General features: G+C 34.7%; 1 protein-coding gene across 1 annotated transcript in view; it reads right to left on the bottom strand.

Annotated features, from left to right (window-relative positions):
* Window positions 1-22423, bottom strand: part of MDGA2 (MAM domain containing glycosylphosphatidylinositol anchor 2) — a 797493-nt gene that overhangs the window by 183325 nt on the left and 591745 nt on the right. Inside the window, exon 8 of the mRNA XM_034992713.1 lies at window positions 5490-5783. Within this exon, the coding sequence (XP_034848604.1) occupies window positions 5490-5783 (294 nt within the window). The remainder of the gene's footprint in view (window positions 1-5489; window positions 5784-22423) is intronic.

Below are 22423 nucleotides of genomic sequence, written 5' to 3'. Positions count from 1 at the left end.
CTCAATCCCAGGACCCTGAGATCAAGACCTGAGCTGAAATCAAGTCTGGTGGCTGCTTAACAGAAGGAGCCACCCAGGCACCCCGGCCATTTCATGCATTTCAATGCAACTAATTAAAATGCTAAGAAACTGCATCTTTTTTCTTAAGTATTTTTCAATTCCTGCTTAATTTTTAATATTTCCACACTTGATTATTTTTTTTAAAGTTAAACTCTTCTTTAATTGAAAAAAAAATAAGCTACATAACAATCTTTCTCAAGGAAAACATTTTATTCCATTCATTGAAAAACAGTACTAAAGAACAAAATGCACATATTCACTAATTTTGAAGAAAAGTATTTGACTTCTTTCTCTTTGAAAATAGTTTGGATTAAGAAGAAAGAGTAATTTCCCCATTTAAAAGAAGTCTAATAAAGTGTGAGATAGAGAGAATTTCTTTCAATTTCTCAATGCACAGTCAGCTTAAGTCTCAAAGTTTCCTTTTGAACAACTTTTGCTTTTTCCTACTAGAATCTTTAAGACTTCAAGGAAATCCTCATTTGCCAGAAGAAAGGAATTCAAGAGATCAAATGATCTGATGGAACATCATGAAGTATAGCTACTCCTTCCCAAACCCAGATACAAAGCCAAAAACTTACAAAGAAAGAATATAGTCACAGCAGTCCACAGAAGAGGAGTCCAATAAAAAAATAAAAAAATAAAATAAAAAATAAATAAATAAAAGTAAGGTATGTTGGAAATATACTTGCTCAATACACACAACTGTAATTATTATGGTCAAACAAAGAAAAGTACTAAAGCAAAAGAATTACTAAGAAAGTTTAACATGGCAGATGAATAGGAGATGCATTTCAAAAGATGACAAAACCCTTTTCCCTGCTGCATGAGAATCTGACCTTTTATTTTATTTTATTTTATTTTATTTTTTTAAGATTTCATTTATTTGAGAGAGAGAATGAGATAGAGCGAGCAAGAGATGGGGGAGGGTCAGAGGGAGAAGCAGACTCCCTGCTGAGCAGGGAGCCCAATGCGGGACTCGATCCCAGGACTCCAGGATCGTGACCTGAGCCTAAGGCAGTCGCTTAACCAACTGAGCCACCCAGGCACCCCTGACCTTCTTTTAAAGTTCTGCTCTGCTTCCCTGGTAACTTGACAAAAGAAGAATGTCAACTATGGTTTTAGGCAACATTTCTGTATTAAATTGCTTCTGGATTAAAAAGAATAGGAACAGAGGAATCCTATCTAATAGGATGCCACAGCTTTGAGCTTAGTGCAGTGACTCTTTGTAACTTTAGGCACTGGAAGTTTTACCTATAGGTTTGTTACAAGAGACATTGGTTCTTGTGGGGCAGAGGATTCTGCCAGAGTTCCCATCCCCAAATTATACAGCTCTTCTGTCCTTATATATATGAACCATTATGTAGGTAGTAGGCCTTAACCCGGGGTAATTTGGCCCATCAGGGGACACTTGGCAATGTTTGAAGACATTTTTTGTTGTTGTTATGACATGAAAAGAGGTGTGCTAGTGGCGTGTCAAGATTAGAGGCCAGGAATGCCTCTAAAAACCCTAAAATTAATAGGATAACCCCCACATACAACAAATTATTTCCTTTTGGGCAGAATACTTCTTTGTTGGGAGTTTGTCCTATGCCTTGGGACATTTAGCAGCATCCCTGGCTTCCATGCGCTAGATGCCAAGAGCATCTCACCTTCTCCAATCATGACAACCAAACATGCTTTCAAAATTTTCAAGTGTCCCCAGGAGCAGGGAGTGAGAGGACATGCTGACAAGCTGTGGTTCCAATCTTATATCTGTAAAGTGAATTCGATACCATATGTGCCTATGGTAGTCCCGTGAGTTTGAATATAATGGAACCTAAGAAGACCCTCCAGTAGGTTATACAGTAAAGGAGTTTACTACTAGGTTAAAAGCTATTAACATAATACAATAGAACCCCAAATAATATAATGCATGCCAAGACAAAAAAATCTGGGGTGGAATTAAATATCAAACTCTGATACTGGATCAAACAATTGATAACCACTAAAAGTAAAAATTGTTAACAATACATAATCTAAACTTCTATATGAATTCCATTTGTTTGCAGGTGTATTAAATACTGCTTAAATGTGGGTCTTCTAATGAAGGGACAGTAAGTCACGCCTTTCTCTCATAATACTGGCCTATCCTTTCTCACTTCCTGATTGGTTTTATGTACAACGAATGAAATGCCTTTTGACATTCAACTTCTAACATTGTTATCTAGCTTCTGAAATGCTTATGCATTTTTTTCTTAACCAGAGACCCATGTCTTCTGCCTACTTTATATTTTCCTGTGCACTAAGCATTTTATTGGTGGTATACTATTTAAGATAAATTGATAAAGTCACAGGCATGTTCATGGGGTATATTATGTAAACTTCTATGCATAATTTATTTTAATGGATTATTATTACCTTTTTGTTTTCATGGGAGAAGAGCATGGTATTTAGAAAATGTCTAAATTCTATATTTGGGAAGAATACACTTATTTTTGGATGAGAAGTAAATCCCCTTTTAACTAAGAAAGATAAAAGAGTCACAGAATTTTTATGGTCACACATATATGCTTATATATGTGTTTATGTTCACCTCTCTTAGATAATATACTTCCATAAAGTGAGAAAGGGAGGAGGTGAGGACAAGCTCCTGGGAAAAGAGACAGCATAAATTTTCTTCATTCAAAATGCATTTAATTTAATCACAGATCTAAAGATTTTTCAAGGAAAAATATCTTTTCAGTGTTATGGAAATGCTGTAATCATTCACTTGAATCTATTTCTACAGGGGTGGGCCTAAGTACTTAACTGACAATATCAATTAACACAAGATTTGGCTGGGTTAAATTTGGACTACTTTTAATCATTCTACTGAAACTGGCTGGTCCCCATCCCACTTCTTTGTATAGACACTGAATACAAAACTTTTAATGGATAAATTTTTCTAAATATTAAACTATGTTTGTATCTACATTAAGAGAGAACCAGAGATGCAACAAGGAAAAAAAACCCATGAATTTAGTTTCTTTACATGATTTATATACTGGATAAACCTATCTCCTTTCCAGATAATCTGTACTCCATTGCTCAATAAAGACATCACATCTGTGTTCTACACTGAGAAGCTATTTAGAAAGAGAGAGTTTCAGTTTTCTCTGACAATTTCCTTAGATGGTTATCTACCCTGCTATCTTCTCTGGAAGAGTGAGAAAACAGGGAGCAAGCTGATTGCCTGGGAGGGCAGGAGCAGTTCAGCTAAAGTAAATTCATTCTAAAAAGGCTTTCTGCAGAATAACATACCCACTTGGGAAGTTCAATTTTCAAATATTCAGGAGTAATATAAAAATAAAATGTTAAAACAAATCCGTTTTCAGGGCAGCTCCATTATAATTCCTCATTAAATCCACTGGGAAATGAGGTAAGATATTTATAGGACATATTGACTTGAAGTAGAAATTCGACAGTTTAAATTGTACACCACCTTGGGCGCCTGGGTGGCTCAGTCGGTTAAGCGACTGCCTTCGGCTCAGGTCATGATCCTGGAGTCCCGGGATCGAGTCCCGCATTGGGCTCCCTGCTCGGCGGGGAGTCTGCTTCTCCCTCTGACCCTCCCCCCTCTCATGTGCTCTCTCTTTCTCATTCTCTCTCTCAAATAAATAAATAAAATCTTAAAAAAAAAAAAGAATTCTGAAAGTTTGCATATTCTATGGAGTTGGAGATCCTGGTTCTTAAAACTTTAATTCAAAATTCCCTAGAATCAATGGGCTCCCTAACTTTTATTTGTATCAGAGCGTCCCCAGAGAGGTGTGAGCAGAGTGATACTAGTAGCCCTAACAGTTTTAGGAACACCAAAGCCTTGTGCCTAATTCCAGAGGAAGCACAGAACTCTGTGATTACCACAAGAACAAAGTATTCCAAACTGTATCAGTTTCCTCTATGGTCTTGGAAAGTTTTGTTTTGTTTGAGAATTGAGGAGAAGTTTCTCTTTTTTAATTCTTTTCTCTTTTTTCTGTCTGGAACCTGTTTTCACATGAACCTCCTACCCATGAGCTTGTCATGGGTACAAAGACCAGTGAGGAAAAAGCAATACTAAACTGCTGAATAAAACTTGCTATCTAAAAGCTGTGTTACTTGGAAACAACAAACAAACTCATAATCAATTGGAAATCAGCCAAGGTATTTGACAGATTATCAGTTTGCATATATATAGGACAAATAGCAAACTAGAATCTGAGTTTCTAAAGAATGGGGACAGGGAATGGTTAAGCAGTGCCCAGACCCTTGTTCCTCTCCAGCCCCCCTCATATAACTCAGTCACAAATGAACTTGGTATCAGTTCCAAACATAATCCTTCCGTATCTCAATTATTCTTTCAAATTTAAAGTCCGTTAATCCAATTTGCCAACATCCTTAAATCTAATATAAAAAGAGACATTTTTGGATTAAATTCTATTTTCCACTTTCTGAGTTAGAGAGCCATAGAAAGGAAACAACATCATTGCTTATCAAAGTGTATAGTTTCATCTAATTCATTCATGTTCTTAAAGACTTTGCCACCATGTATTTAACAAATTGTACATCAATTAAAACTTCGAGCAGCACTACTGGAGTTTGAAGAGATTGTGTTTAGTCTGCTGCTTCTCTTTTGGCACTTTCTGTACCACCCGCCATCCGAATTACCAGGGCATCCTCTAATAACCTAATGTCAAGGACAGAATTAAACTTTTTTTTTTTTTTTTTACATTTAGAAATTTAAGTTCTTTTAACACTAAAAGCAAATTCAAAGTATACAATGTCTACAATTTTTTTTTTTTTGGTCAGAACTGTAACAGTGATTTCAATACAAATAATTGATCATACTTAACTCTCACAGTTAAACTATTTTCTGTTAAGAAAATCAAACAAATTCAGTACCTAATATTTGAATTATCTCAATATTACTAGATAATTATGTAATCTACTCTTACAACTTCAGATATGCAAACATAGCTTTTCAATGATTAGGTCTCCACAATTTAAGCAAAGGGATGCTTTGAAATAGGTGGATAATTTGGGCAAAGGGCATGCAAATGCCTAAAGTAGAAACAAGAACAGTGAAAATAAGAGAGTATGGTAATAGCAATTATTTCCCATCTCTACTTTGCCTCAGTGCACACGGCCAGTTTTTAACCATTAGATTTGTTGATTCTTTGGCATTAACCAAGCATGTAATACCATCGTAATTATCAAAGACACACACACACACACTGATACTGTTGTTTTCTATGAGTATTAGCTCAAGCAAGAGGCAGATTTAGGGAAAACTACAGTTTCAATTGGCTAGTGACAAGGTTAGAAACATTTTATCCTAATCCAATTCCAAAATCCACGTCATTTCACTAGCAGAATAATCGTATCCTTTCTTCCCTTGTCCCCCAATGGAACACGTGGAAAAAAAATATATTACTTACACTGCACAATGAGCTGCACCAAAGCTTCTCTTGGTTTCACGTTAAATCCATTGTACTGGCTGGTCTGACATCTGTACGTTCCTGACATTTCTCTCGATACATTCACAATCCTCAGTGTTCCGTCATAACTCTCCATTTGCATTGAGCCATCAGGCATTGCAACTTCTTTATCCGCTCTAGACCAGAGGATGATGGGTTTAGGTTTTCCAGTTACTTGACACTGCAGTTCTATTGTGTCCCCTTCTCTGGTGACCAGAGGTGATTTTTCCTGTGGAACAGTCAGATTGGGTGGAACTTGAAATGGGAAAAAGAAAATTTTTCAAGGTTAGTATAAACTGGTAAAGCATATTCAAACACAGAAAATCATAAGGAAACAATTTCTGCTTGTTGAAGAAGTGTGACAATTCAGATGACAAAAATAATAGAGACCCTGGGAGTCAGTGGCACATACTCTCACTTAAAAGAATTCTGTATTGTTTTCCTACAACTCTCACAAATGAGGTCTTCAAACATTAGCAAAATAAATAAAACATTAAATTGGAACATGAATGGTCAACATAAGAACAATCTACTCAATGACATGTCATTATCAGCCATCAACTGGGTTTTTAACATCTGCATTTCACAGAAGAGTGATCCTGCTTGCTGAAGGTAGGATTCAGCTTTTCAGTCTTGTTTCCTATGCTGTCGTCTCTTACCCAAGGATGCTAAAAGAAAGGGATAAGAGACATTATCAACTTAGCTGGCACGGTATACACAAGTAATAGGAAAAAGAAAAAGAAGAACCTCTGATATAAAATCATAAGTTTTGACTCTGGTACAGAAACTTGCCAAACTGCTAAAATTAGGGTTTGTTTTCTCCTTAATGGAAATGGAATGGAACAATTGACTTACAATGCCACACTCTGAGAATCCACTCACCATATTCTTCTCCTTGGACTTCTAATATTTTTTTTTTTAACATTTGGATTTCATGTAATTTCCTTTTAAGACATTTTGAGGTCATTGTAAATAGTTTGTCATAATTTGCCTCTATTTCTGTAGAATTAATTCCAGGTGAACTTTCCAAAACATATTTCAACGATGTAAGAATTGTAATTTTTTCAGGTAAAGCTAATTTCTGATTTTACTGAAGATATTTATGAGAGGTTCATTTTAATGGAAATTACTTTACTGAACTGGAGTATATTTATGTTAGGGTTTAGTGAAAAGCATGAACCACTAAGAGGCAAGTACTACCCGAAGTGTTTTATTACAAAGGGTATCACCTGTTCCCACTGAAGACTTTTATTTTTTATACAAATGTACATGAAATCCATTGTATTTGTGCAATAAAACATCTATCAAAAAAGTATGTATGGCTAACTTAGAATGCCAGAATAAGAATAACCAGAAATACTTGAATAATTCTATTCTTCTGATAAATGTCAGGTGCTCCGCTTGGAGGTAGTACTGCATATATGGATAAAAGGCAAAATTTTACTCCTAGCATTACTGTGTTCCAGTGCCCAGGAACAAAAGCAAACATAATTTTTTTTAAATTTTTTTATTTTATTTTATTTATTTATTTGACAGAGACAGAGACAGCGAGAGCAGGAACGCAAGCAGGGGGAGTGGGAGAGGGAGAAGCAGGCTTCCTGCTGAGCCGGGAGCCCGATGTGGGACTCGATCCCAGGACCATGGGATCATGACCTGAGCCGAAGGCAGTCGCTTAACCAACTGAGCCACCCAGGCGCCCGCAAACATAATTTTAAAATTATTTTTCAACTTATGTTGAAATGTTATTGCTCTTATTACTCATAGAGAAAAATAAATTCAAGTCCAAAATGACAGGAGAGTTGATTATCTTGCTATTTAATTATCTTCATGTCTCTTTTTTCATTTAATTCCTTCATTTACTTCTTATTTTAAAAAACTAGTTAAATAATGCATACATCTTAGAAATTAGAAATTATGAAACACTAACCACCACCTTCTTGAAGTAGATACATACATTCCAGAATTTGACATTAAAATATATCTTTTAAAATGGTTACATTTCAAAAAGCTACATAACTAATTTGATTAAATTATTAGCTTCTGTAAATATAAAAAAGTAAATGATTTAGTTAAATAATTTGTTCTTTTTGAAATGAACCACAAGGGAATGATACAATTCTAAGCAGCGGGATGGGGAAGAAGCTGTAATATTGACTCACCCTCCATGAGAAAGCATAAAGAACGACAGCAGTAACTTCTGCATTTAACATTAATTATGCCCCTACTATGTGCCAGGCATAATTAGAGGTTTTACATTTTCATTCCCTTGATAATCCTAAGGATCAAATATTTAATATTAAAATTTAACAAATGAGAACACTGAGAATAAGAGAGGACAAATGCTTTGATTTGAACAAAATTCAAATTGAGGCTAATTTATAGCAGGTGGCCAATATTGTGACATGCTCCCTGCAGCAATCTCCAGTAAACTATGGTGTCTGAAATAAATAACTTGAGTTAGCACTGGACCTCCCTCCTCCTGATCATTACTGCTGTGCTCCCAGGGACAAATTGGACCAATCTTCCCTGCCTATCTCTTGGTCACTCTATTAGGGACAATAAAAAAGAGCCAAGGTAGAAATGTGAAGGGGTAAATGACACATTCTTTGCAAATTATCTGATCTATTTTATATCTTATGTATCTTTATTTATCTTTAAATCAGATAAAGGTATTTACCTTTCTATCTATATTAGAATATTTCATATGTATGTCAAAATTGCTTATAAAATACCCCAGCCCAAATATATATCCAAATTCAGATAAATCTTTGTGAAAGAAATGAAAATAAATGATAAATTAAAAGATTGTTTATTTAATGGAATGTTATTATTTGAAATCTTTCTTCCTCATCTCTTCCAAAAACAAGCCACATGACCTTAAGGCCAACCTTAGTCCCTCCGAGCTTTAATTTCTTCATTTTTGAAACTAAGAATTTGTACTTTATGAGGTCCAAGGCTATTAATGTTCTGACTATAAAAACAAATAGTAGAACGTGAAGGACAGACATGGTGCTAAATGAAAGTGTTTATTTCCTGACTTAATAAGATGACTATTCAAAGACCTCAATACTTTAGGCAATCCTAATAAAAAAAAAAAGATGGTGGACTAGCTAAATAAATTTTTTGAGTTTAATCATGCTACGTAGTTCAAACAATTCCCTTTATACGTTTATTTGTGTTATTTATTTAGGTAAACTTTCCTCCCTACATAATCAAAATTACAGAAATGTAAGCCTCAGTTTTAATCTAGATTAAAATAAAAATAGATTTTTAAAATAAATCAGCCCAGTTTTTGCTAAACAGCAAAGCCCAACTAAAATATAGTTTATTTACCATCTCTTCCATGAGGCTTTTAAAATCTTGGAATCAGAGTTAATCTTTCTTTGCATCTCTCTTGGTGAAGAAGACCTTATAACTTCTCAAAGTTTTGGTAGTTTCTCCCTCTCTCTCCACATTAAATTTTTCATTCTCTAGAATTCTGCAGGCAACTCTCTTAAATATTACTATAAATTTCCCTGTTAGGAGCTCTCATTTTTTTTTTTTTCTCATGGATTTCTCTCTCCTATATGTTGTAATACAAATTCTAACTATCCCGAGGCTCTTTCAGTCTATGATTGCAGCTTAATTCTAATCTTTCAAATTCCCAAACCTAAGTGCTATTTTTTCTTGACTTAGTTTGGTAGTTAATTATCAACACACCTCATCTGCTAACTGAAAGCCATAGAGTTTTCTTTGTTTTACCATCTCCTCTTGCCCACCACTTCCAATCAGCTGCATTGGTTCCTCATTAAAATGTCTCTCATAACTGCCTATTTCTTTTCATGGCTATCGGTAGATTGCTTAGTAGAATTCATCATTTTCTCTTCTTGCGACACTAATAAGTAGTCTCTGTCATCAGTCTAATTATTCCAGCCTTCCTGCTACCCTGTCAGCTGCTTTATCATCTTAAATACAGTTTTGTTCATGTCACTATGAAAACTACAGTCCTCATCATGAGTGCTCATCATAATACTGTTTTAATTAAAAAAAAAACCCTGAAAACAGCCTGACAGATCCATTAAATAAATCATGGTACAGTCACACGATAAAATATGCAGCCTTTTAGATGATGATGTTATAGACTTACATCTATTGATAAAGATGCTCATATTGTTAAGAAAAGCACTTAGTGAATAGTATGAATAGCTATAACCACTATGATTAAGTGAGTAAAAGATGTTACTGAGCAATCCAAACAGTAGGATCAAGTTTTTATATAAAAAAAGACATATGATGATGAATGTTAGCAAGGAGCTTCTTTAAGGGAAGAAAACATATACTTTATATTGTTAGTATCCAGCACTCTATTTCACATGTGATAGGAACTCAGTAAAACATGTTACATTGAATGTACAAATGAAGACAGGGAGGCAATTGTGCACCGATTCAGGGAAGAGCAAGAGGCATATATGGGAAAAATATAGAGGAAAGGAAAACCCAGAAGAAACTATACGAAAACACTAACAGTGGTTCTCTCAGAGTGTGGGATTATTGATGAATTTTACTTTTTTGGTATATTTCCCTTTCTCTTTCACTCTTCTACCACATGTGCAATGCATATGAGCATGTTACAGGTTCCAAGAAGCCTGGAGAAACCTAAAATGGTAATGCAATCTATTTTCCAAAGCTTATCTGATAAAAACTCCACTCTTTAATAACACAAATGTATCACCTGCGCATGGTAACCTGGATGACACAGTCTGAGAAATGCTCACTCCCAGAACATTCATTCTCTTGCAGTTTCACTGACTGGTGAATCTCTGTGCTCTCGAACAAGTGCTTCTTTCCTATGTCCAACATATCTGGCCCTTGCTGACTTCTAGGAGCTCCTGCCTGCCTCATGTGCTGAGATTCAATTCAAATACTACCACTTTTGTGATAACTGCCTACCCCCTAGACTGGGTTTGTTGCTCACTCTTCCTGGCCAAGTATTACACCCTGTACTTGTCTGACTTGTACTTTTGGCTTTGCCCTCTCTTTTCTCCCACATCTATATCCCTGACCAGACAGCTCCTTGAAGGCACAGAGTGCCTTCTCCCTCAGAGTGCAAAGTCACTCTACCTCTAAAGTGCCCTGCTTTCCTGCTTGGCCCGAACAAGGAAGTCGGGAAATAATTGAAGAAGGAAGGGAGGGAGAGAGGGTGAGAAGAGTAAGAAGGTGAGGTAAAAAGCTGTGTATATAATAGAAATAAATATAAGAGACATAAATCGTAAAGATTTTAAAACCAAAGCAATAAATAGTGAAATGTAGTCCTTCAATAATTAGTAGCCCATAGAAGTAGCAGAATCTTCTGCAAAACATGTTGTTAGTATAGATTTCGGATGCGGTATATCTTGAGATGTGTGTGGGTGTATGAGAAAGTTGAGTCGAACAGGGACTCTTCCAGTTTTTCTTTTCTTTCGCCTTTCATTTAAAAATCCAAATAGATATAACTGAACATAATAAAAAAGAAGATATGATTTCTAAGCCCTTCAAAAAAAAAAAAAAAAAAAAAACCAAATAAAAAACCTTTAAAAAAAAAAAAAAAAAAAAACCGAATAGATAAGCTGTAAATTAAAGGGAAAAAAAAGAAAGAACTAGCTTGAGGACATGCCATTTATCATTTGTCATGATGTTTTTACATCCTTTTTTTAAATCAATTAAATAATTTTTTCTTGAAATGTTGTCTCCAGTGAAAGCATCAAACTAAGTAGAAAATTTTGAAATGTCTGCACCTTGTGAGATCCACATTTATCCATAGTGTACTCAGTAGAAAAAATTTCCTCCTGGTGAAAACACAAAGGTACATTTTATGACATATAGATTATACATGCCCCGATTTTGATTTTTCTTAAACGCTACTGTAGAAGATGCTATAATCAGAGAAACTTGAAGAGCATGATATGACACCAAAGTTTCTCATTCCAAACATAAATACATAGACAAGTAATTTAAACTGGTTTTCTGTCAACATTTCCATTGTATCACAGACTGTGAAACAAAACAAATACAGAAAATTCAAATGTTTTTTTTCTTCATTGGGAAGGAAGCTGAGGAAATTTAATCTTTAGTCATTACTCAGAAAATGACTGGTCTAGGGCGCCTGGGTGGCTCAGTTGGTTAAGCGACTGCCTTCGGCTCAGGTCATGATCCTGGAGTCCCTGGATCGAGTCCCGCATCGGGCTTCCTGCTCGGCGGGGAGTCTGCATCTCCCTCTGACCCTCTCCCCTCTCATGTGCTCTCTCTCTCTCTCTCATTCTCTCTGTCTCAAATAAATAAATAAAATCTTTAAAAAAAAAAAAGAAAGAAAATGACTGGTCTATTTTCCTCACTCAAAAGAATGCAGGGGAAAGTTAGTTCATCTGAACTGTATGAGAAAATATCATGCTGTCTAAAACAAAGACATCACAATATGCTTATTATGGACTTACTGGCTTGAAACACGTAACTATTTATAGTGGACTTTAATAGTAGATATTGAAACAAACGATATATTTCTTTTAACATAAAAATTAAAGTAAGTAATAAGTAGAATTTTCTCCAGAAGGACAACCAGACTCCCATTTTTAAGGATCCTAAACTAAGTATGGCATTAATTTAATTATACTTGAATTTTAGGGAGAAACAGTTTATAACACCTATGTATGTTTTAAATTAAAATGTGTATCTCTATTTAAAACATAAATAAAAGACTTCAAAAAAAGTATGTTTATAAAAATGACCCCTAGAGGTCAGAATCCAGGAATTCTCAAGCTGACCAGATGTATATAAAGAAATGTAAAAAAGTAAGACTCAAGTAAATACTGAATTTGTAGATATAACTAATTTAAATGAACCAAATCTATTTTTTTTTGGTAATCTTCAAAAACAACATGTAAATTTTAAAAACTTTTACAGACTGGATGTGAGTTTCATCCTTGGTGATCCTTGTGACTCCTAGGTTGGTAACATCCTTATTTCAGACCACATATTTTTAAAGAAAAGATATTCTATGACACTCGAGAGCTTTCTCAGTGTCCACATCAACAGTCCTCAATCTCTTTTTTGCTAACTCATTACAGATTAGTTTTGTAAGCATGAGACAGGCGCAAGGATATACTCAAATTTCGAAGTTTTGAAAAATCACAAAATAATTTTACATGGATGTAAAGAACGAAATAGTTTGCAATTGCAACAGTTACTGACTATTGATTTCTCATAATGGGTTATGGATAAGGAAAAGACATTAGTTAAGTGAATTTGTCAGCATGCTTACTGTAACTACTCATTTTTCTTCCATTCAAAAAAAGTATATGCAATATAAGTGAGAATAATATCATTACTCTAATCCATATTTTAAAACCTCCATACACTATTTTTGGAAATATTCTAATCTAATCTAAACCTCACAGCAGATACTAACACACAAGTAAGAGTGGGAATACTGCCTTGAGACATGAAACATAAGAATGTGATGTTCTGTGGCCACTGGGGAATATTCATATGACTAAGGGAAATTCGAGAATTTCCTTTGACTTAAAAATAATTCCAATCCAAGCCAGCAAAACACTTTTAAAACTAATAAGCTTGACCCATCTTCTTAACTAATATGTGTCAATTAAGATATTTAGTAAGGTGTGCTTAAAAGATTTTCCAGGTGACAAAAGAAATCCAGCATGCTAAAGATTTCTCACTTATGAATGAACCTGCCAATATTTGCTTCCTTTTAGGGACCATGACGGTAACATAAAATGTTTGATGAAAGACAGCAACACTCTATAGCTCATTTCTCATGAAAGGAATAGGAATCCCCAAATGGGTACTTATTGGAAACAATTCCTATTTTGTAAAATCACAGAGATAGATAATATGGTGAATTATGTGATATGTAGCACATAGAATGTTTTCATAGTTGTCTTAAAACATGCCAAACTTCTCTGAGCCAGAGGTTAATATGTAATGTAATATAAATACACTGAATGCTTCCTTCTGGATTATTTTTCCTCTTACAAATGAATTACTAAAATGTAATTGATTAATGTCTCCCCTCCTAAAAAGTTCTTCCCCTTTCTGCATTCATCTTTAGTAAAATCCTGTCATTCCACCATTCAGGTATCTTCAGTAGTTTTTGTGTTCTAGGATAGAGGTCTAAATCCCATTGCTTGTTTTCCTTCTTACCTGCCAAACTTTATTAAGCTACAGTGTTTCTGTGAAAAGTTCTCTATTGGATTTAGGCAGGTCTTTGGGTTCTCCTAACATTTTTGGCTCATTCCCTTCCTTCCTCCTTCTCTCCAGAAATTACTCTCATAATACCCTACCAATCATTCCCCATTGTTTTAAGGCCCAATTTAACTTTCCAGTGTCCTTAAGTCTTCTTGAATTCTGTATCTTTTGATTATTCTCCACGTCTCTGATCACAGCATATCTAATTTACCCTACAGATGCCAGGACAAAATGCCCTCTCCCTTACAAATGTAGCTCAAATGTCCTGAGGTCAGCACCACGTTCTATCTACTTCCTTGGTACCTGCCATACCATGTGACATTTTAAAGTATTTCAGAGGTGCTTGATAAATTCTTGATTGATGGATGGAGCACTAATTCAGAAATGGGAAGAATTTAAGAAAACAAAGTGAGAAAACCATTGATGAAGAATCACCTCTTGATTATCCAAGGCTTAATTATAAAGTATATGAATTTCAAGATCATTTTTTTCACACACGAACTCTATTTTTTAATTAGAAAAGCTGCAAAAAAACCAATTGGTTTCTTTAAAGTTAGCAATTCTACTAGATTTTAATTTGGTCACAGTAATGATACAGGGAGTAAAATATCAGAAGCATTTAGTAGTATTGTGGAATTTATCCATACTATCTATGGCTTTCCTCTATTAGCAGTAAAGAAGAGGCTATTTGGCTCTATACAACAGAATGTCCATGGGGACCCATATTCTAAGACTTGTATTACTTATAGTCTTGTGGGTAAATGATATATGAAACAGGCACTTATTTTTAAACATTTCCTTACACCAGATGGTGAGCCTACTGTTTTTGTCCATGATATGAATATGCATAAATAGTTCTATCACACTGTAAATAAAAACTGCCCTTTTTTTTTTAGTTTTGCACTAACACACAATTTTTTCTTTTCCTGACTCACATATAATAAGTCAGGAGATGGAAATAAAACAGAATTGACAATTATTTCACAAATCTGGCAATAAAACAGGAAGAAAGCACATATTAAAAACCAGCTTGGGATTGAAATACCGCAGCATTTGCATTTGGAAATTCTATGGGGGAATGTACATGCATCCAGACACACAAATACACTGCTTATTTTTGAAAGACTTGTAAAAAATCTTATTACAATGGCTTTGTTAGTTATTTGAAACATATGGGGAGAGGCAGGATCTTGGAAGGTAGCAACTCTGGAGGGTTTAGTATTGGAAGATGAGGGACACGCAGTGCCTTTCAATCAGGAAAACAACTCTGGCAGGCAACAGTGTGGCTGTTCCAACTTCCCTCTCCCAGCAGGTGCTGCTATGGCACAAGAATAGTCTCTGAGGGATTCAATAGAACACAAAGTGTAAGATGAAAGAACAAAATAGAAAATCATTCTCTAAGTGGCATTCATATTTTCCCTGCTACATAAGCTACAAGGCCAGTTGCAAAGAAACACAGGTTCCATTCTTGCTGCCTCAGAAATACATAAGTGAATGGGAACTGAAGCGAAGGACTGCTTATGTAGCATTTGGTTAAATGCAGTATTCAAGTAACTGGCATTGTTAGGATCTTCGTGTAATTTGCTTTTCCGACTTGAGCTTCGAAGAAAATATCTTCTAGAATCATTAAGATAAGTCTGCATCAAGAAGAGAATTTTCTACTTACCTCTTTGGAGAAAGACATGAAAGGATACCTTTTTTTTTTCTGTTTTTAATTTCCCTTCCCTGACTTACTGTATGTGTTTCTCAAGCACTGAAATATAGAAATAACTGGCCACTAATTAAGTATATAAAGTCTCTCATGTAGAAAACCTTTAAAAAAAACTAAGGAGCAAGATAGTTCTCCTTGCTAGTCACTCAAATTATGCTAAAATTTTAGCAAGGTAGGAGTCTGGACTAGCCTGAGAATGTTGGAAGAAATACGGACTGCAAAAGAAGCACTTACTTTTTTTCTGTAATAAGAAAGGAGGTATTATAAGAGTTAAAACATCAAATAAAGTACTAAGATCTTTACTAAAATATGACTAGGTTATATGATGAAGAGATAATCTATAACCATTTCTGGAAAGTAGGGGACTAATTCTTCAACTCAACTTTCTATTATTCAAATTCCCTTTCATTTTTGGTAGGTGTTTTTTTAAATAATGCAGAGTAAAGCTGGAAAACAACAGTTATTTGGGTATAAGCAATCGATTAAGAATTTCAACTTTAGAAGTTGAATACTGCATTCTAAACATTTGTTATAGAACCTAAAAATAACAAGCAGGAGAGAGCGCTATAAAATTAACTCAGAGATCATCAATTTCCTGTAATTCTTATATTCTGTAACATATTTGTGTCCTTGCCTACTTGCTCTTAAAATGGTTTATCCAAATACATTTATATGTGTGCACTATCCCTTAAATCAATAGCAAACATCCTGGGAATAACAAAAGCAGCACTGCATGTCTGAAAACTTATGTGTTATTTTAGAACTAACACCAGTTCATTTTAACACACCTTTTAGAGCCCCTTCAGTAGATAAATATCCTTAAGACTAAGGGCAAGAGAGATAAATTAGGCCGTTCACTACCTTCAAAAAGTGCACTATGCATTATGGAAACGGATAAATAGGGAGGATTCTTTGTAACTGGTAATTGCTCATAATTATTTTGAAATCAGAAGCCCCCTTTTAGTGGACATGGAGAGTTTGAAAGAGTTCTAAGTGTACAAGATTAGAAATCTTACTGGGGCTAAACCCAGCTCACTTTCCAGCTGTGCAATTTTGAGTCATCTTAATCTGTTCTCTTAATCTGCATACAAGGCTGATGAAAAGATTTTAATGATAATTTAGGATACAATGGTATAATGCACATTAGAGTATCCCCTGAACTGTGAAGTACTTTGAATTGTGTAATACACTTGTAAAGAGCAAGGTTCAGGTGTGCAGCCTAAATTCAGATCTTAGCTCTGCCACTTAGTAGGTGCATGACCTTCGGAAAGCTCTCTAACCTATGTCTCTCAGTTTACTCTAAATCAAGTGAGCATAATAATAGCAACTTTACATTTTTTAAGAGTAAACAGTATAGTATACATAAAATACTGAGCACAAGGTCTAGCATATAGTAAATACTCAATATATGTTAATTATTATGTTTTTTATCATTGCCTTTTATTGGTGAGATATCAATGACTGTATTTTATTGTTATACATATATTTCTAGATTGAAGGCAAAGGTCTTGCTTTATTTATACCCATGACATCTCAAGTATTGAACACGGGTACATCCAGGGCCAAAGAAATATTTTGTTGTGTTTATTATATTATATTATATATATGTATATATATACATATACATACACACATATGTATAAATAAACCTTACATTGCCACTGTCAGTTGTTTGGGAGATATATATATGCATTTCTTTTGTTCTTTTCCTGGAAAAGATCAAGACCATTGGATATATATTCATTTCAGATGCAAATAGTATTTGAAGAAGATAGCATTTTAGAACGGACAGGAATGAACTTTAAAAAATCTGAATAGAGGTCTCCCCCACTGACATCCAAGGAAAGAAGGTCGCAAATTTCTTTCATCAGACACAATAATTTGATCTGTGTGTTTGGATATTATCCTAAAATGGCACATAATACAGATATCCCAGCTCTCAATCTGCTTCTATGAAGTAAAGAGGTTTAGACATTCCGAAATACATCTATTCCTCCCTTACGAGGATGACAAAAGGTCAGTGCTGTCCATTTTCACAAAGGTCAGGGTGTTGCCATGAAAACCACGGACTGGTAAGTAAAAAGGAGCTGTCTGATCATGTTAATTATGTGATTGCTTTCCTGTGGATGAAGGAATTCTAAATTAAAAGGATGATAAGCTATAAATTATATATCAAATGCATTTTATGAAAGCATAGCAAAAGAAAGATGCTTTAAGCAATCCACAATTTATTTTACTTTCTAGAGCAACTGTTGCTCACAGTGGTAAACTCTTCAATGCAGAATGGCTAGAAAAATCAATTTGCTTCTATAATAAAAAGGCCATTTGTCTACTTGTAGAATCCATGTGACATTGTTAGGCCCCTTATAAATGATCACTCTGGACAATGCCTGTGGTTTACAAATTCCCTAATTACACCACTGATTGTGTATCACTGAATATGCCTTATCCTGTGGAAATAGACACTACTGCCATTTTAATAAACATTTTGACATAAAATGAAGCTGGCTCTTTCACGCTTTGTCAAGAGCAAAATGAAACAATCAGTGAACACAATGTTCCATCAACAGATCAAGGCCACATGTTCTTTAGGGCAAATGAGGTTTAATTAACAGATCTGTTAGTAGGTAACTGGTCAATTAAAAAATAGGAAGAGGGTTTTTTTTTATAACACATGAATACTTCATTAACAGATACTCTACCAACGCATGATTGCATTTTATGGTCCCTTCTGCCAGTCTGTAGAAGTATAGAATGATACAATAAAAATATGAGCCTAATTTTAAAAACACATAAAAACTCATATAATGCCATTGATTGGAATGATACATAATTCATTCTGAATGAATATGTGAGTGTGAATAGAGTTTAGTAGCATTTTATTAATATGGTTTTACATTGCATTTTATTCCCAAGCAAGGATATTTCTGCTTAAATGTCAACTAAATATATTTTGTTTACAAGTATTATTTAGACAGACTTGGTGAGAGTGGACTTATGTTTCCTTTATAGTGGACTGTAATTCATACTAAATGCATTTTAGATGCAGACATTTGAACTGCCTGTCATTTTATTATTTCTACTCCACGTATTTAAATTACCAGTATGTTTCATGTTGTACATAGCACCTTTCTTTAAAGTGCAATGTTAAAAAAATAAAGAAGATAGCAGGAAGGGAAAAATGAAGGGAGGGAAATCGGAGGGGGAGATGAACCATGAGTGACTATGGACTCTGAGAAACAAACTGAGGGTTCTAGAGGGGAGGGGGGTGGGGGGATGGGTTAGCCTGGTGATGGGTATTAAAGAGGGCACGTTCTGCATGGAGCACTGGGTGTTATACGCAAACAATGAATCATGAACACTACATCAAAAACTAATGATGTGATGTATGGTGATTAACATAACATAATAAAATAAAATTTAAAAAAATAAAGTGCAATGATATGCTTCACATTTCACATCTTTTTAATCTAGTCATCACTCAGAGAACATCTCTAAAATTTGGGAAGTTCTGACGTATTTGCCTGTTAGGCACTTGAGGGCAGCCCAGTGTCCTTAGTTCTGTGGTGTCCCTACAAATACTGTCACGTCCCCTTTTTCTAATGCTTTCAGTCCTGATCCTAAGCTGCTGCTTAGGCTGACTTTCGCCCAACAGGTCTTCTTAGGCCCTAATTGCTTAGTCAAAGATGTATTTGAAAGGCAGACACAATATGATTTGAGAATTGTGAGATGAATTCACTCATCAAAAATACCTTTCTCGCACTTTATCTCAGGAGCCTGAAATCTCATTATGCATGCTTCATTCCATTGAGAGGCTGTGTGTTTTCTATAAAGGACCTGGGTTCTACAGCCAGAAATGACCTATGTTCAACACCTTACTGCACTTCTTAGAAACTCTGAGGCCTACTACAGTTACTTATGCTTTCTAAAGCTCAAGTTTCTCATCTGCAAAATGAGTATATTCACAGTAGTACCTACTTCAAATGGTGTTCTGAGGGTTCAGTGAAGTTCTCATTTTAACGTGTTTAGCCCAGGGGCGCCTGGTGGCTCAGTCGGTTAAGCGTCTGACTTTGTCTCAGGTTATGATCTCAGGGTCCTGGCGTTGAGCCCAGAGAGGACCCCCAGATCAAGCCCTGCATGGAGCTCCCCACTCAGGAAGGAGTCTGCTTGTCCCGCTCCCTCTGCCCCTGCTTCTCTCTCTCTCTCTCAAATAAATAAAATCTTAAAAAAAAAAAAAGTGTTTAGCCCAGCAACTGGAATATAAAAAGCATTCCAAACATCTTAGATTATTGTGTGTTTTTTTTTTTTTTTTTTTGTAAGTAGCTATTCAATGTTATGTGCTGTATAATTTACTTTGAATCTTCAGTGTACGGTAAAGCTTTGTTCCTTAAATTTTGTGTGGTTAGATAACGTGTTGTCACTTTAGAGGCTGCATGCTGACATTCATGCATTTCTCTGTGATTTTGTTATGCTGTAATAAAATTAAAAATAAATACTTCACCATAAACAATGTGATCTGTGTTTGTGTGCTGTAAGTTTTAATGTATATCCTAGGGTTACCATTAATATTTAAACTATGCCACTCAGACCCCAGATGTGGTTAAGTAGTATTTTAAAGACCCAACCCCTGGGTCCACCCTTCTCAGGAAGATAGGATAAGTATAATTATGTTGAGCAGCATGAGAGGATTTTTAACCTAGCATAACATTGAAAGTGGTTTCTTTGGTGAAATGAATACTCTTCAAGCTATGTGCCTTGGTTGGAATAGGGTAAGGCCTCACTCCGCTTTTGTGCCTGAAATATAAGACTGGTAAATGGGACCTAACATCCTAACACTCTTTGGAGTGATGTTCTCAGGTAGGGGAGAATGTTGTGTTCTGTCATCCACAGAGGGCATGGTCACATGATCCAACTAGAATGTTACCTGAATCCCTCTGGAATATTTTAAGACCTGCCTTTAATGATTCTTTCATGCAAAACCCTTGTCAAAGAGTATAACTGAATTCAGAATCACTGAGAAATATCCATTTATGATATATAACATTGTACAGCATGCTGCAAGCTCTTATACTGGATTTTGAATCTGAGATTGTAAGCTTAAATCAGAATGTGCCTCTAGGAAATAAGCAAGTACTTTTGGGGCCCATTTCCCTCTCTATAAAATGAAAGGTATTAGGTAATCGAGAAGTGTCCTCAATATTTAAAAACTATGCCAGTAAATCAACATTTAGAAATATTTTTAAAATGATTTACAAAGTAGGTGTCTGGGGACCTGCCCCAATAATCTTTTATTTTAAAAATAGATATTCATAATTCATAAATATCCCAAAATTACATCACCAAAATTCAAGTTGTAATGATTTTCTAAATTTATTTAATCTCTTTCCTAACTTCACTGATATGCCACAATGAAGGATGAGAAATTAAGACTATGAAAATTAATGAGGTCCTTTTACTAATAAAATATATTCATTTGTAAGCATATTCTTTAGGGAAAATTCTTTGCATTAATGGTAATTCTAATTTCTATTTTGGAGCTCTTGAAAGAAATAGCTTTGATGTAAAACATTCTAAACTGTAAAACGAAACCCACATACTACAAACAAAATTAAATCACTAAAATAATTGTTCTAGCTGATGCCAAAAGATCTAGGATTCTAGAGTTTTTGTTCCACAAGAGCAAAATGGTGAGCGAACTATTAAGTCTATGGATCTAGTCTCCATGGCTATTTCTATTCATTTCTCTGTTCCTCAGTTGATAATGGTAAATTGGTAGTGTCATCTACAAACATAAAATTCTGAAGTGTGACCATAATTACATAAATAGTACATATAATGTTACTTCCCACAATTCTCTTCTCCTATAGGCAAAAGATCCAGAGTGAGTTTTGGTAGTATAGCTTTAAATAATATATCCTAATTTATATTCCACCCTTAAATAAAAATTTGATGGAGACATTTATTGTTCATCAGTTAATGACTATATTGTCATAAGATTTTCTTTAACTGTAGTAAATTATTGATAGTTATAGTTTTAAATGCAAATTATGAAACTAATGGTGTTCAGTCCTCAGATTAGAGAAACTTATATTTAGTAATTTAAAATTCAAATAGTTCCAATGTCCCCATTGCTTGCATTTTAAAAGGATGAAGAGTATAGGACGCGTAAGTTGGGTATTCTTTCGTATTTCTCATTGACCTGTTCTTATCTTAATGTAATCCAGGAATTTCAAAAAGTGTTTAACTTTGCCAAATGAAGAAAATACTCAACACTTAGAATAGTAATTATACAATAGCTAGTTGACTACTGTTAAACTATAACCTGTAAGGTAGAAACTTTGTTTTGACTTTTGGGGGAAAGAAGGGCATTTTAAGATGAATAATTGGAAGAAAACTATGAATCCAATGTTATTTCCATAATTACAGAGATTCAATTTTATGTGAGAAAATTCTAATTACAAACATGATTAATGTTTATTGAACTATTATAGAAAATAGGAAATTAATTAAATGCAGCAAATCTTTGCATTTATGTCCTCCCAAAAAAAATAAATAGCAAAAACACTGATACAATTCATGCTTCTCAAAACAACTTATAACTTACTAATAAGGCCAACTAAAACCATTTCAAATATTCCTTATCACTCCTTTAAATTATCTTATTGCAAAGAGAATTACTGTAAATGTTACTTTCTATAAATCTCTGTCTCTCTCTCCCCCTCCATTCCACCCTTCCTCTCTCCCTCCCTCAATCCACAATACTTTCACTTGAAGGAAAATTAGAGTTGCTTCCATTATCAAAATCCATGCATCATTATTAAAGTATCTGGGACAAATGTAATCTTTCACAAGCCTCTTCATGATGATGAAGAGGTATTAAATGCCCTAAAGATGCTGCAAATACATAGTTTTCCCCTGGATATTCCCTTGTTCCACACAAATTGAGGAGCTCTTTTCCCTTGAT

Source organism: Mirounga leonina, unplaced genomic scaffold, assembly GCF_011800145.1.
Source record: "Mirounga leonina isolate KUSES-001 unplaced genomic scaffold, KU_Mleo_1.0 Mir_82, whole genome shotgun sequence".
Classification (NCBI taxonomy): domain Eukaryota; kingdom Metazoa; phylum Chordata; class Mammalia; order Carnivora; family Phocidae; genus Mirounga; species Mirounga leonina.
This window is presented reverse-complemented; position numbering and strand designations above follow the sequence as displayed.